We start from the raw sequence: 16,832 nt of genomic DNA on the forward strand, positions 1-16,832 counted from the left end.
GAACTTTACCACAGTCACAAAAGTCTGATCGGACGAGAACATTATTTAGACTTCATAAAAGTGAATATCTACAGGACAGCTCTCAGCAGGTTCAGACTTGGCGTCTCTCCATTCAGTGCACACAGGCAACGTTTTTCGCATTCGGAAGCAAGCCGGCTATGCCCTTTTTGTACAAATAAAACTGAGGATGAAATGCATGTTGTCTTTGTGTGCCCAGTGTATCAGGCTATTAGAACTTGATATATTGGCATACCGGTTGACTCTCCGCCATGCGAACTCCAACTGTGTGAACTGTTGAAAGGTAGCGACGAAACAAAAGCCGTAAGTTTTGCTAAATATCTATTCCTGGCTTGGAAAGCGAGGCAGAAGAGACTTGATGTTTGATTCGTGACATGGAAAATGTACCCCTCGGTATTACCGTTACCAGAAAGTTTTCATGGTTGATACACTGTTTGCTACGATGTATATATCTATATTGTGAGGTGACTATATTAGCAAGCAACTGCCAAAAATAGTTAACACCATGTATATACATTTGATTCGATTACGTGAAATGCTGATTTTGTACATTTTCTCTTTTTTTTTACCATTGTAAAAACCAAATCACTGGTTACACAATTAAACAATCCAATCCAAGCAATCTCTCTCTCTCTCTCTCTCTCTCTCTCTCTCTCTCTCTCTCTCTCTCTCTCTCTCTCTCTCTCTCTCTCTCTCTCTCTCTCTCTCTCTCTCTCTCTTTCTCCATGCATGTATAATATGTGAAAGTATTGAATGTATTATCCTGCAGAGGGAACAACAGTCAGTGGACACATGTGTTCAATGCAAGAGGAAGAGAGCGAAAGAGTGTCACAGGGTACAAGCTGTCAAAGCTGATCCTGTTCGATCTTGGTTACTCCAAGTGCACATAGTCTAGTGCAGACTGTCGCGCTCTGGTGAACACCTTAATGGATAGGTAGGATACCTAGAGGCTACAGGTACAGAGTGGTGTAACGACACATGTTGAGCATTATGACCTGACAGTCAGGTTCTCTTCACCTACATTTTGCCAGAGAAGTGGATCAGCGGGTCTTCTTCATTACTTGCACCTTTAGCGTCTGGCTTTAAAATCTCTCCATGCTAGTAGTAGTATAGCTGTACTAGGCTTCAGCAGTTATGCACTGTATGCTTACTCGGCAATATATATATATAATTATTTTTTTTTTTACCTTTGGGGCTCTGTGTTAGTGTGTACACGTTTTTCCATGGCTTTAGAAGCAGATTATGAACTTCAGTTTCATTAATTCCCAGCTGCAGCTTTTGTAATCGTCCAAAGATTTATTTCATTTGTACTGTGTAAGACTTGCTGTTAACAAAGAGGAGGGGGTGTTGAAGGTGGACATCCACTCGCCTCAACACCTGACTCCATCAAGACTTGCTGTTAAAAAAGAGGAGGGGGTGTTGAAGGTGGACATCCACTCGCCTCAACACCTGACTCCATCAAGACTTGCTGTTACCAAAAAAAAGGGGGGTGTGGTGGAGGGGGACATCCACTCTTCTGATCCCGTTTAACTATGTACACGCTTTTCCTTTTATTCTCTTCAGAGCTTTTATTCTCTTCAGAGCTTTTATTCTCTTCAGACCGTCTGTATTTCTTCTTTCAAACTTACTGTTCTTATGGACAGTGAAGTCTGCCAACCTCTTTGTAGGCTTGAGGTGAATCTTAGCTGGGCAGAAGAGATGTTACATCACGAGGCTAAGAATGTAACTGTATCTGAGTGATGCTGCAAAAGAGAGAAAGCACAGTCAACATGCTCCTTTGTCAAGCAGAAATTACACTCACAATGTAACTCAACCGTGTAAGAGTGATGCTGCACATGCTTTAGTGTCAGGCATCCTTTGTTGTCCGTTGTGTCAGCACTGCCGACAAGACAGGGGGCTGTGTGGGATGCAAATTACAGGGTTTGGTTTTCCCCTATTGTTTTCCTCCCTGCAGGGGGAGGGGCACAGCTTTGAAACGCTGCAGCCTTTGTCTCCAGCTCCCTTCATTGCACACAGGGGTTGACAACCGCTAGCTTTCTCTTTTAGGCAATTGAGGATTTATGCTGGCAAAACTGAGGAGGAACTTGTTTTGGGTTTTTGAATCTGAAAGGGAGACACAGAAACGACGAAAGGAGCTTGAAGTCAGAGAGCAGTTAAACATGTAGCATCTGTGTAAAACGAAGTCCAGCTTTCCTCTGACAAGGTTTGCATGAGGTTTTCAGACAGTGTGAATAATTTTCTTGCTGCTGGATCGAGCCTATTTTGCTTTGGTTCCTTTGGCAGGTTCGGATTTGGCTTCAGCAACTGTTCAAAGACACAGGTCTACAAAGTTGCCAAATATTTGGTATCAAAAATGGTATTGTGATTAATCAGAGTTTTGGTAGGTGCTTAAAGAATTGATGTTGAAAGGGATCTGTTACATGCTGAGTAGGTCCTAACTCCCATGACCTATGGCATGCAACCATCATGGTTTGCAACTGAATCTGTGAAATTGTTGTATTCAGTTATGTCTTTACGTCAAGGCCAGCCATTCTTTTGTGATGTGTTATTGCTTCACCAGCCGTACTGACCATGTGGATGTTTGTGTGTTACAGCCAGCCAACCGTCTCTGCTGAGCGGGACCAGCCAGTCGGCGGTATCCAGCCTGTCCAAGAAGGCCGTGCTCAACCAGCCGCTCATCTCCGCTGCAGACACCCACCTCCCAGACTCCTCCGCCACAGACAGCGCCCCCTTGAGGCGAACCAAAGACGCTCTGCTGCTGGGACAGGAACTTAGCGCGGGATTGCAAGGCAAGGAGAATGCCTCACCCCTGTCCCCCACTGACCCCACTCGCAAGCCTTCCTACCTCAAGCTGAGCTGCGCCGTCAGCGGCTATGGCAAGTACAGTCGGTATTCGTCGTACAAGAACATCCCCACGAGGTCTCCGTTCTCCAGCACGTCCTCTCTGCGCTCCGACCTCAGCTCTCCAGAGCCTGTCATGCCGTCGCTGCGCAGTCCTGACGGTACTGCCAGAGCTGTGAAGTCTGCCGGCTGCAGCCCCTCCGGCACCGCCCTCATGGCTGCGGCGCTTAGCAACGGTCAGTCACACATGCCTGGACTCAACGGTCACACCATGCCGCAGGCCCCGGGGATCTACCCTACTGGGGATGCCGTCAAGGTGAATTTTTTAAAATTGTATCTATTTATTTTTTATTTTTATTTTTATTTTTTATGCATGTTTCATACAAAAAATATGACAGCAGAGGGCCATTTATGGTGTGAACTGGGGTCTTTGGTAAAGGGAAGGATATTCTCAATGTCTGACCAGGCAGAGAAAATTTTCTGAAGATGAGAGACTGTTAAAAGAAAATTAAGATACACTTTGCCGTGTGCATGTTAAAAAAAAGAAAGAAATTCTTCTCTGCTCTGTATTAGTAACTGGAACTTCGGTTGGTTTTAGCAAAGACTTCCCCTCTTGATTTGTAGGGACAGATACCTGCTGGGTTACCATCTGTAACTATCCATATTTGCGGACTATTGATTTGTCATACCACAGTTCACCACCAGGACAGCTCATGTTAATTACACCCCCGGTATAGGGGTGTGTATAGGATTCGGTCGATGTGTTTGTTTGTTTGTTTGTGTGTGTGTTTGTGTTCGCATATAGATCTCAAGAATGAACGGACCGATCGTCACCAAACTTGGTGAACAGGTTCTATACATTCCTGAGACGGTCCTTACAAAAATTGGGACCAGTCAAATACACGGTTAGGGAGTTATTGGTGGATTAAGATTCTACAAGGACTTATAGAGGGACATATTAATGGTCAAAGGGAAATAACCTTCTCAGTTGGTGGCAGTGAGAATGGTAAGGACGGGGGTGTTTTTCCTACCTCGGAGGAATTTTTTATATCATATATATTCTCTTTATAGCAGGAATTAATATGTGTGAATGCATGTTCAAGCACCTTCAGTTCAGTCTTCTGGTGTACATTACAGTTTGGCTTGTTCAGCAAAACCAAAAGGTGCTGGCTAAGTACTTGCACCAGCTGCTGTTGATTGTCAGTTTTAGTATCCCGTCTGCAATAAGAATACCATTAGGGATGTGTTGCTTGGTAACCGCACTGATTGCTGTGATACTGATAAAATAGAATTTGATTATAATCCAGGATGCTGGCACAGGTGTTTTTGAATGTCAGAAAGAGCGGGGTTTGAATTGTAAAAAATGTCTACAGGTACAGTAGGAAATCTACTTGATAAATTAGTTTTGTAGGACAACCTCAGTGAATTACAAATATCCATTAAATTGTTTCCTGTACACACCATGGTTTGAGATCGCCATACCATCTATCCCTAAGTGCATACACACTGCACAATTCACATGCATGTGCTATATCTTGCATGTTACGGACACACACACAACAGACAGTTGGACACACAGACACGCACGCACTCTCTCTCACACACACACACACACACACACACACACACACACAAACACACACACACACACACACACACACACACACACACAAACACACGCCATCATCATCATCATTGGCCTTATCACTGACAAACATGTTGTATTTCAGGATGGGGAGTACTTTCTGAGCTTTGCCTCGTCTGAGGAGGAGCGTCTATGCCAGCAAGCCAAGAGGGCGGAAGGCTTGATGAGGTCACAGGACTTGACTGAAGAAGGTAAGGATCACTTTACAGTAATTGCTTCAAACATTGAAATGAGAAAGTTATTTTTTATTCGCAGATATTGAAATGAGAAAGTTCATTTTTGTTTGCAGATATTGAAATGAGAATGGTTTTTTTTGTTCGCAGATAATTATGACGTATCCATTTATGGGGTCTAGTACCTGATTGCCATACTTGGTTTTACAGTCAAGTCTTGATTACAAAAAGTGGGAGTGGTTGTTGCTCTTTTTCTGTTGCACAACAACAATGTTGTCCACAGAATACTTTCGTTTCGAATTGTATCGCATTTGTTGCATACATTTATCAGAGAAGTTCTTTATTTTGTGTATAAGCTTTTCTTGGACTTGGAGACTGATAACAGATTGACAGTGGATCCACAGAATCAATGACATGTAGAGTGGAACCGCTTGTTTTTCACACTCTCTGTCCATGACATGTAGAGTGGAACCGCTTGTTTTTCACACTCTCTGTCCATGACATGTAGAGTGGAACCCCTTGTTTTTCACACTCTCTGTCCATGACATGTAGAGTGGAACCCCTTGTTTTTCACACTCTCTGTCCATGACATGTAGAGTGGAACCCCTTGTTTTTCACACTCTCTGTCCATGACATGTAGAGTGGAACCGCTTGTTTTTCACACTCTCTGTCCATGACATGTAGAGTGGAACCCCTTGTTTTTCACACTCTCTGTCCATGACATGTAGAGTGGAACCCCTTGTTTTTCACACTCTCTGTCCATGACATGTAGAGTGGAACCCCTTGTTTTTCACACTCTCTGTCCATGACATGTAGAGTGGAACCGCTTGTTTTTCACACTCTCTGTCCATGACATGTAGAGTGGAACCGCTTGTTTTTCACACTCTCTGTCCATGACATGTAGAGTGGAACCGCTTGTTTTTCACACTCTCTGTCCATGACATGTAGAGTGGAACCGCTTGTTTTTCACACTCTCTGTCCATGACATGTAGAGTGGAACCCCTTGTTTTTCACACTCTCTGTCCATGATGTCTGTAAATTAACCTCCATTTTAATACTCCTCTCAAATCTTAAGAGGCTTTGATAGGGGGGTTACACTGTATTGCACTTGGCCTTCATTTGTACCTGTGTGTTCCAGTGAACGGGATAATACGAGCTGCCATCGGCAAATCCAACCTGTTGATCGGCCAGAAGGTTAAGCAGTTCAGAGAACTCTGCTCCCAGCACATGGTATGGTGTCCTTGGCTTACCACCTCTTGTCTTTGTTTTTTTGTCTTTTAGGTCTCTCTCTCTCTCTCTCTCTCTCTCTCTCTCTCTCTCTCTCTCTCTCTCTCTCTCTCTCTCTCTCTCTCTCTCTCTCTCTCTCTCTCTCTCTCTCTTTAACGTTGGATATTTCTTGGACACTATTCAGTCTATCAGTACCAAATTTGGCAAGATGGTGTATGATGACAAGGCCCCAAAAAACATACATAGCATCTTGACCTTGCGTCAAGGTCGCAGGGGCCATAAATGTTGTCTAAAAACCAGCTATTTTTCACATTTTTCCCATTTTCTCTGAAGTTTTTGAGATTGAATACCTCACCTATATATGATATATAGGGCAAAGTAAGCCCCATCTTTTGATACCAGTTTGGTTTACCTTGCTTCAAGGTCAAGGTCACAGGAGCTCTTCAAAGTTGGATTGTATACATATTTTGAAGTGACCTTGACCCTGAACTATGGAAGATAACTGTTTCAAATTTAAAAATTATGTGGGGCACATGTTATGCTTTCATCATGAGACACATTTGGTCACATATGATCAAGGTCAAGGTCACTTTGACCCTTATGAAATGTGACCAAAATAAGGTAGTGAACCACTAAAAGTGACCATATCTCATGGTAGAAAGAGCCAATAAGCACCATTGTACTTCCTATGTCTTGAATTAACAGCTTTGTGTTGCATGATCTTGGATGACCTTGACCTTGGGTCAAGGTCACATGTATTTTGGTAGGAAAAATGTGTAAAGCAGTTCTTAGTGTATGGTGTCATTGCTAGGTTTAGCTGAAGGTCAAGGTCATGTAAAGGTCAAGCATGTGAGTCGTATGGGCTTTGCCCGTCTTGTTTTCATTTTTTTTGATAAATGTCTTTGATGACGTCATATCCAGCTTTTCGTGAAAGTTGAGGCGGCACTGTCACGCTCTCATTTTTCAACCAAATTGGTTGAAATTTTGGTCAAGTAATCTCCAACGAGGCCCGGACTTCGGTATTGCATTTCAGCTTGGTGGCTTAAAAATTAATTAATGACTTTGGTCATTAAAAATCTGAAAATTGTAAAAAAAAATATTTGTTTTATAAAACGATCCAAATTTACGTTCATCTTATTCTCCATCATTTTCTCATTCCAAAAACATATAAATATGTTATATTTGGATTAAAAACAAGCTCTGAAAATTAAAAATATAAAAATTATTATCAAAATTAAATTTTCCAAATCAATTTAAAAACACTTTCATCTTATTCCTTGTCGGTTCCTGATTCCAAAAACATATAGATATATGTTTGGATTAAAAACACGCTCAGAAAGTTAAAACGAAGAGAGGTACAGAAAAGCGTGCTATCCTTCTCAGCGCAACTACTACCCCGCTCTTCTTGTCAATTTCACTGCCTTTGCCATGAGCGGTGGACTGACGATGCTACGAGTATACGGTCTTGCTGCGTTGCATTGCGTTCAGTTTCATTCTGTGAGTTCGACAGCTACTTGACTAAATGTTGTATTTTCGCCTTACCCGACTTGTTGTCTCTGTCTCACTAACTCTCTCGGTCTTTTTCAGTACATGTACCTTTATTATATGTCTGTCTCTCAAGAAAATCTTGGCCTCCTAAAAACGAATGTCAAACTGCCACTACAACAATTTTAATTCTTCATCAACGAGGATATATCTTTTTGATCCACTTTGTTGTATATGTGGACCGCTTATGTAAACTTGAAGTAAGATTGCTGTTGCAGAGAATGGCGTTTTGTCGCCACCTCTCACCCAAATTTGTCTTTAATTTAGGATGAAACAGGATGAAACAATGCATCTTTTGAACTCTGTAATATCCAAGAATCAGAATGAGAAAAGCAATTTAAAAAAACGTTTAATTTTCACTCATTTGTGCAGACAAAAGTTTTAAAAATTTTTTTGTTACTTGTAAATTGAACCAGCAGTCTTTGGACTTAAAGTAGATGGACAACCAAAGAAAAATGACATGTGAAACAGAAAATGGACTTAACTCTGTTTGTGTTAGATGCTGTTTCTTTATTCTCAAGATGGCGTATAATATTTCTTTAAAACAATATATTCTCTGTACACATCCAGATACAACTTAAACAAAACACAGATTAGATGTGTAAAAATCTCTCTCCCTGACCTGTGCATGTTTTTGTGCAGCACCCAGAGCCGGATGATCGCGTTCCGCTGTACGAAGACCTGCAGGGATTCTGGGACATGATCAAGCTCCAGATTGACAACGTCGATGAAAACTTTGCCGAGATCGATGCCATGAGTCAGAACGGTTGGAAGGAGGTGCCAAGGCTAGTGGTGAGCCATTTTGTTTTAGTTAGTTATTGCAGGCATGGGAATTGTCCGCCGAATGGCGGATTTCCGCCGAATTTTTTTTTTGTTCCGCCGAAAATGCAAAAGTGTCCGCCGAAAAAATAAAGGGGGGAGGCACACAAAAAAAAGCACCGGTTACTTTGGCCTTTGCGCAAAAGCCCGCGAAAACTTTCCGTACTTTCTTTACGCACTGCTACCGCCCGCCTCAGTTATTGAACTATTATGTTTGAAAGTAAACAAGATTGCACAGATTGTGTTACAAGTTACATTTTCCTGTTTGTCTCAACAGATAACATTTTTTTTGAAATTTAAACCATATATAATACATGTAAGCAAAATTTGGTACATTTTTGTACTAAAAACTCTGATTCTAAAAACAGAATTTAATGGCAAACTTGGAGCTCAGATGACACCAGATTGCACCATCTGGGTTCTTTGGAGAAAAAAAATTTCCGGGGGGGCATGCCCCCGGACCCCCCTAGTAAGGCTAGGCGCTTCGCGCCGTCGACTTGACGCTTTGCGTCTTCAGTTATAAATTTTCCGCCTTTTTTACTATTTTCAATTCCCATGCCTGTTATTGTTTTATAGGTTTATTTACTCTAGGGTGGGTTGTTCGATGGTTTGAATCGGATGGGGTTAAAAACTGTAAATGATGCGTTGCGTGATGGTGATTCTTGCCTCTGTTTATTAAAACAACTCCAAGTTTGAAAGTTTTGTTTTCTTGTGCCTAAGACACAGGTGAAAACACTCAAACTAAGAAAAGCACCAAGAAAGAAAACCCACATAGTGTGAGAAACTTGGCTTTGAACAAGGGGAGGCAACTTGTATGTTTTGTGAACATTCACTATACAAAAGCAAATATTTCTGCCTACCTGTGAGTCTATGGTGTAGTTTGCCAAACATAGCAAAATAAATATGGAGATAAATGAAATAGAAAATACTGACTGAGATATTCTTTCGTATTATGGCAGTGCAGAATCGAATGGGACAAGTTGCTGATTAGTGCACGCATGGATCGTCCAAAGTCAAGGGAGAAAATCATTGCATGTGGTGGTCAAAGTGAATAACGTCTTCGGTGCAAGTGGGATGCAAAGTGGAGGCTTGTTTTGAGTCAGTCAGCTCAAATGGACTTCATAAGCCTGTCCTTGAATTAGACGGAAGCTGACTTCTTGAAGTCTTTATATCTCCCACAATTCCGAGAGGAATGGGTCACGTGAGATAGAACGCGGGAATACGTCACTGAACGAATGGTTTCCGTCCTGTGAAGACGTGTTGGTGCACTGTCTCTCTTGCTTTGCTTTCATTTTCCTCTAACCTTTCTCTGTACAAGTTTTAGTTGTAGGTTAGTTGAAGTGTATTGACTATTTTGATTGTTTATCATTGTGTCAACTTGCAAGGTAAGGAAACAGTTTGGAGTTTTCGGTGTTTGTTGGTTTTTTGAACCGGGAACTTGTTGTTTCGCGTATGAATTTTATTCGTCGAAGCTAACACATGGAAATGTTAGGCGTCAGTCGGCGCGTTCATTGTTTTTGCAGGTGTGACCTACTATATTTGAGTCAGTTGGGATCGTTACTTGTTTTTGCACGTGTGACCTAAGGTCAGTCGGAATTGTGACTTGTTTTGGTAGGATGACATATTATTTTGGCTACGGAAATGAAGTACACGTTTGCTGACACAGTCAGTCACGATTTGTTGACATAGTCAGTCACGATTTGCTGAAGCAGCCTCTTTGTTTTTTCAGCAGCTGTCTCGATTACAGCAATTACTATCGCCTGAGGCGAACTATGGGCCACAGAAGGTCCGCTGTGCTAAGGCTGAGCACTAGTCCATTGAAGATTTGAAAATCTTTGCAGTGGATTTTAAATTGTTTTCATACTGTAACGGGGCGCTTGCTCGTCCCCAGGAATCAATATAACTTTTTCGTGTGGTTTTTGTTCGGAATATGGCGGACTCGGGAGGTGGTGAATGTGCTGCTGGCGGGAAGAAAACCGGCAAGAAACCGGCGAAAGCACAACCTTCTGAAGTGATACCGTCAGAAAAGACGGGAGTTGATCAGTCTCTTTCAATAGAGAAGAGCTCGTCTGGCCCACGTGATTGTGAAGTTACTCTGAAAATGGACAAAATTTTGGAGACAATGACTGCCTTGTCTGGCAGACTATCTGATTTGGAGAAAGTTGGTAAGCTTAATGCGACGCCTGTTGCTTCAACATCGCGTGGAACCGAGTCGCATGGAACCGAAAGCAGTTCGGCGCAAGAGTCGCAAGCGGATGGAGAAGACGGTGCTTCGGTTAGATTTGCTCATGAGCAGTTCGAAAATGAGTTTGATTCGGCTGAAGACACGGATGTTGCTTCGGACAATGATTTTGACGCAGGCATAGTAGTGGATACATCATACAGTTGGCGAGGGGATTCATCCATCTCTGGCAGATCGTTTTGAAGAAGGACTTCTTCTTCCATCAGATCGGGCACGTGTGCGAGACACTCTTCAGAACTATCCGCGGCCCAAAAATGTCACGTCGCTTCGAACGCCGACTCTCAATCGTGAATTAGATGGCAAACTGTTAGACAAGTTTGCAAAGAAAAGAGACTCGAACCTGTCCTTTGTTCAGGAACAAGTAGGTTGTACGCTGAAAATTATCGCTCAGCTTATGTCCGACCTCAAAGAAAAACCAGCAAGTCGGAAGTTGAGTGAGCGTGACAGCTTTAGCAAACTGGCCGATGCGGCTCGACTTCTTATGGCTTCACACAAGGACCTGTCACAAGTGCGGCGCGAAGCACTCAGGCCGACACTTAGCCAAGACTGCAGGGCCTTATGCAATGCGCAGCTAAATTTCAAACTGACGTCTAACGAGTTTTTGTTTGGGGAGGATCTAGCGAAAAGGGTCGACGATGCAGTGAAGAACAGGAAATTATCATCCACACTGTCACAGCCCCTTTCAAAAAACGCCACCAGAGGTCGTCAGTTCTACCAAGGGCGACCTCGACAACAGTTTCAGCAGAGACAACAGTACCAGCAGAGAAGAGGTGTCTCCAACCGACAGACAGGACACAAATTCTCTCCCAAGTTCCACTCCCAACAGAGCGGGATTCCCTCCAAGAAAACAAAACGGGATTAGAATCTAATATTTGTGCGCCAGCGGTTTCTATTTTTAGGGAACAGGTCAGTTCAAAATTTGTGAATACTCCTGAGAACTTTCATAGTGGAAAAGTCGCTGATCATTTGAATAGTTGGAGACAGTTAACCTCTGATAGATGGATCCTTCAGCAAGTCGCAGGAATTGAAATTGAATTTATGATCACTGGTGAACACATTCCAGACAGGAAAGAAATTAGATTTTCTTCTTCCGAGGATGAGCTAGTGGCTAATGAGGTAGCGAAGTTAGTGGAGAAACAGATTGTTCAAGAGGTGGATCAACGGCCAGATCAACTTTTATCCAGTATTTTCTTGCGTCAGAAAAAAGATGGTAGTCAAAGGGTGATTTTAAACCTAAAAAATTTGAATCAGACAATTGAAAAGATTCACTTCAAGATGGATACATTAAAAAACGCAGTGTCATTAATGAAAAAAGATTGCTTTTTTGCCTCAGTTGATCTAAAAGATGCATATTTCTCCATACGCATCGCTCCCAAGTTCAGAAAATATTTCAGATTTCAGTTTCATGGCAAAACTTTTGAGTTCCTGGCTCTTCCACAGGGATATCGTGATTCTCCCCGCATTTTCACGAAACTACTAAAGCCTGTATTGGCCCACTTACGTTTATCTGGCCATACCCTTCTGATATACATTGATGATACCCTTTTGCAAGGAGACACTTTTGAAGAATGCCAGGCAGCAGTGTTAGATACATGTGCTTTGTTGGATCGTTTGGGCTTTACTGTGCATCCTGTGAAGTCAGTATTTACACCTACTCAATGCATTGAGTTTTTAGGGTTTCAGCTTGATTCTCAGAACATGTTAGTTTCTCTGACCCCCCGGACAGTTGATAAAATTCGTACTAAGTGCGCTGATTTGGCTGGAAGAAAGAAATGTACAATTAGGCAGTTGGCTGAAGTTATCGGATATTTAGTGGCTGCCCAACCGGGTGTTTGGGTTGCACCTCTCTTTTTTAAACGATTAGAGATCGCAAAAAATGAAGCCCTTGCTGTTAGGAAAGGTGACTTTGATGCAGAACTTGTGGTTTCAGAACAAGTTCGTTCAGACCTTCTCTGGTGGATTGATAATGTAAAGCAATATCCTTCCCCTGTTAGCAGAGGCATACCTACTGTAATAGTAAAATCAGATGCTTCGAAAATAGGGTGGGGGGCGGAGTGTCAGGGTAGCACCACAGGTGGAATGTGGACCAAGGAAGAAGCTTTTGAACATATTAACTGTTTGGAACTTAAAGCAGCTTATTTTGCCTTGAAATCCCTTTGCAGGGGATTATGTCACTCTTACATTCAGTTACTTACAGACAATAGCACCACTGTTGCTTGTATTAATAACATGGGCAGCACAAAAGTTTTGTGCAACGACATTGCCAGAGACATTTGGTTGTGGTGCTTATCACATAGTAATTGTGTAACAGCAACACACTTACCGGGTTGCCTAAATATAGAGGCAGATGCAGAATCCCGTGTAGATAGACACAACATTGAATGGCATTTGGACACACAAGTGTTTGCAGAAGTCATCAATCGGTTTGGTCTCTGTGATGTAGACTTATTTGCTTCTCGTGTTAACGCACAGTTAAGAAAGTATGTTTCATGGAAACCTGACCCAGATGCATTTGCCATTGATGCATTTTCCTTAGACTGGTCATTGTTCAAGGCGTTCTGTTTTCCGCCTTTCAGTCTCATTCCAAGAGTGCTCCAAAGGATAGAAGTCTTAGAGGCGGAGTGTGTGCTGGTGGTGCCATTATGGACAACGCAAGTGTGGTTCACGAAACTGTTGCGTCTACTAGTAGAACTGCCGGTCATGTTGCCCCGAAAAGAAAACTTACTCAGTCATCCACTGACAGGGGAGCACCATCCACTACTGAAGAAGATGAAACTAGTAGCATGTTCCTTGTCCGGACAGCCCTCCAGAAACAGGGAATTCAGGATGAAGCAACAGAAATTATCATGTCAGCCTGGAGAGAGGGTACAAAGCGTAACTACGAGTCATATTTCAAACGCTGGCTTCAGCATTGCCTTGAACGGGATAGAGATCCCTTTTGTGCCTCTCCACATGAGTTGATAAGGTTTTTAACGAAACTGTTCCAAGAAGGCAAAGGATACAGCAGTTTGAACATGGCACGAAGCGCTGTTTCCGCATTGTCCCTTCAGGATAATTGTTCAGTGGGTTGTCATCCACTGGTGAAGAAGTTTTTGAAAGGAGCTTTCAACAGACGGCCTGCTTTGCCCCGTACTTGTGTGACCTGGGACGCTAATCTAGTGCTAAATTTTTTAAAAGAATGGTCACCGGCAAAATTTTTATCGCTGGCGCAATTGACGCTTAAAACTGTGCTGTTGTGCTTGTTGGTCTCTAGTCAAAGGGGACAGGCGATTTGGTTGATGGACTTGCGTAACATGAGTTGGACAAAGGAAGATGTACGATGTAGGTTTGGGGATTTGCTCAAAACTTCTGGCCCAAACAAACATCAGAATGAAGTGGTATTTTGTGCTTTTCCGTCTGATTTGGCAATTTGTGTTGTACATTATTTGAAACAATATGTCAAAAGAACTCGTGCATTTAGAGGAACGGAAACGAGACTCTTTATCAGTTGGACAGCCCCTCACAAAGCGGTGTCGAGAGATACTATCCGTCGATGGACAAAGATTGGATTACAAAAAGCGGGTATTGACATGACAATATTTACGCCGCATTCAACTCGTTCCGCTGCATCTAGTAAAGCTGCAAGTAAAATTCCTCTGGCAACCATTCTGAAGACTGTTGGTTGGCGTCGGGCTAACACCTTCACAACTTTTTACAAGAAACCAGTGGACAGTGGGAGGAGTTTTGGACAGGCTGTTCTGTCATGAAGAATTGGGGTAGGTTTATATGTACAGTATTTCAATTCATCGACAGTGCTAGGGTGTAAATGTTGCAGACTTTAAAGTCTCACGTGACCCATTCCTCTCGGAATTGTGGGAGATAAAATTACATAATTATGACGAGCTTACCTGAGTAAGTGAAGTCTAATTGTGGTTTTATCGACCACAATGTAGAGAGGAAAGGGATTACGTGCCTCGCCCTAAGTTGTCTTCAGAGTTATACTGATAACCGTTTTCCCTCCCTATCCCTTTCCTCTCTCTTTCTCTTTTTTCTGCACCATTTACACGTCGTTAAACAGTGACGTATTCCCGCGTTCTATCTCACGTAATCCCTTTCCTCTCTACATTGTGGTCGATAAAACCACAATTAGACTTCACTTACTCAGGTAAGCTCGTCATAATTATGTAATTATAACAAAATGTCAGTCCCAAAGCTTTGCACAGCGAGCTTTGTGAAGTAGACTTTTAGAATTTTGCTTTGCCCAATAAAAATGTTTTTATTATTGTTGTATTTTATAGTCAATCAACATTGCTGTTTATAATGTGGCGGGAGGAGATGAACTAATGGCTAATTATGACTGTGTGTTTCAGCCATCGAGACGCAGTTCAGCCAGCTCCAGTCCCAAGTCGGGCAGTCTGTCTCAGACCAGCACACCCTCCGCCACACCAGGACACACACCAGGTACTGTACATCACTCATGTCTCCATCTTTGTCGAAGAAGTTGTATGAACAGAGTTTGTGAGTCTGAGAATGCATGGTTTCTCTTGTGTATGGAAATGTGTGTGTGTGTGGAGGGGGTATGTCTCTTACTGTTGAAGAAGTAATAAGCATAGAGTTTGTGAGTCTGAGAATGTGTGTTTTTTGTGTGTGTATGGAAATGTGTGTGTGGAGGGGGGTATGTCTCTTACTGTTGAAGAAGTTATATGAACAGAGTTTGTGAATGCATGGTTTCTCTTGTGTATTGACAGTTCTGTGTGTGTGTTGAGGGGGGGGGGGGGGGGTGTGGTTGAGCCTATTTTCTTCTGGCAGTGGTACAGTGTACATCTTTGTGAAACTTATGTGCAATTTTGATTGTTGGCTTTAAGCTCACTAGTGCAGTTGCTTTCTAAATAAAGTACCTGGATTTTATAGTCTGCGGCAAATTTTCAAGCGTAAAAAGCAACAGTTATACTTAAAACCTTGCTGTGTTTGTAGTAGAGTGTGTACTTGTATGAGCAGGCATAACTTTTATCATCTTCATAATTTTCATCATCCTCTTACAGGGTCCAAACGGAGAGGCTTGAAAACCAACAACAAAGACACACCTGACTCCTCTCCCGAACATGCACAGAAGATCCGTTCGGCGGCAAAGGCCCGTGACGACGCCAGGAAACGCATGCTGGCAGAGAAGAGGGCTGCCATGAAACAGCAGCAACAAGAACAGCAACAACAATCCACGCCGGACATCGAGATCTTCGTGCCCGACTCCAGCAAGAAGTGACCCGTCTGCTCCTAGCGGCCTTGATCTCTTTTATAACTTGACCCCAAGGTCGGGGTTGAAAGCGTGATGATGTTGTTACTGTAGTGTTCCAGCCAGGGTAGGGAAGCGGTGTGTGCGCGTGCGTGTCTGTGATGTTTGCGTGTATAGCTGCCAGAGGCAGCGCTGTGCAGCAGAACTGGCTGAAAACTGTGCTGCGCCTGAGGGCAATACTGCAACCCAAGAAACTTACTGTCTCAACAAAAATGTCAAAGGAGCGTGGTGCAGTGAACAATACTCAAAAGCCTGACGTCTCAGCTGTGGGACTGCACCTGTGTGTATGGTGCAGGCAATATTTGTGGATTGCGGTCAGTAGGATAGATGATACAGAGACCTAGCACTGCTCGCAGTGGCTGTGTAGCCTTCCCCTTCATCTCATTGCGCGGTGCATTTTTCAGGACCTTTCTTTGTGGAACAAAAAACATGTGTGCAGAGGACTCTGGGAGTGTGACTATGCTAGTCGGTGGTGTGGTGTCTGACCAGAAGGTAGATACCGAAGGTGTGTAGATAGAATTTGTGAAGATCTGATGCGCTCAGCTCAAGCGATTCATCACGAAGTGGAAGCTGCATATATTTCGTCAGGTTTACACAGAATCTTTAATCTTTGCACAGAAGGAAATCAGCTGAAAGTTACCAGAACTGCAGTGCGGATCTGGCCAAGTTTGAAAAGTTCAGTGTGAAGCAGGCATCCACTTTCCATCTTCAGAGAAAGCCAAGATGAGCACTGTGAGACAAGGACTGAAACTTGAATCAAACACTAACTGGTTGCAAGACATGGTGTGAGTCTGCCATAAGTTGATAGTGATAAACAAGTGCTGTATACCTACCTACCTATACCCTGGTTATGTCTTGCATTTATGGCTTTGTTTTAATCGCTAATTGATTTCATCGTGCTGTGTAAAGTGTAATGCTCGTCTGTGGTGGCTGATTCAAAATGATATTTTCTGGTACAGTACGTACTGATTATCATGTGCAATTCTTAGAGATTAGTTTTCTAGGTGAAAAGTTGACCAAAGATTTTAGTGAGGCGATGTCACTTTAGCCATT

At 42.8% G+C, this 16,832-nt stretch overlaps 1 protein-coding gene across 4 annotated transcripts in view; it reads left to right on the top strand.

The window, feature by feature from the left end:
* LOC138947728 (disks large-associated protein 2-like) overlaps positions 1 to 16,826 on the top strand; it is a 29,729-nt gene extending 12,903 nt beyond the window's left edge. For all 4 annotated transcript variants that reach the window (XM_070319271.1, XM_070319272.1, XM_070319270.1 and 1 more), the window contains exons 2-7: positions 2,613 to 3,175; positions 4,590 to 4,695; positions 5,816 to 5,907; positions 8,092 to 8,241; positions 14,860 to 14,950; positions 15,532 to 16,826. In XM_070319271.1, the coding sequence (XP_070175372.1) occupies positions 2,613 to 3,175; positions 4,590 to 4,695; positions 5,816 to 5,907; positions 8,092 to 8,241; positions 14,860 to 14,950; positions 15,532 to 15,749 (1,220 nt within the window). In that variant the 3' untranslated portion in view covers positions 15,750 to 16,826. The remainder of the gene's footprint in view (positions 1 to 2,612; positions 3,176 to 4,589; positions 4,696 to 5,815; positions 5,908 to 8,091; positions 8,242 to 14,859; positions 14,951 to 15,531) is intronic.
* The last annotated feature ends 6 nt before the right edge of the window (positions 16,827 to 16,832 follow it).

This window comes from Littorina saxatilis, linkage group LG14, assembly GCF_037325665.1.
Source record: "Littorina saxatilis isolate snail1 linkage group LG14, US_GU_Lsax_2.0, whole genome shotgun sequence".
Lineage (NCBI taxonomy): Eukaryota > Metazoa > Mollusca > Gastropoda > Littorinimorpha > Littorinidae > Littorina > Littorina saxatilis.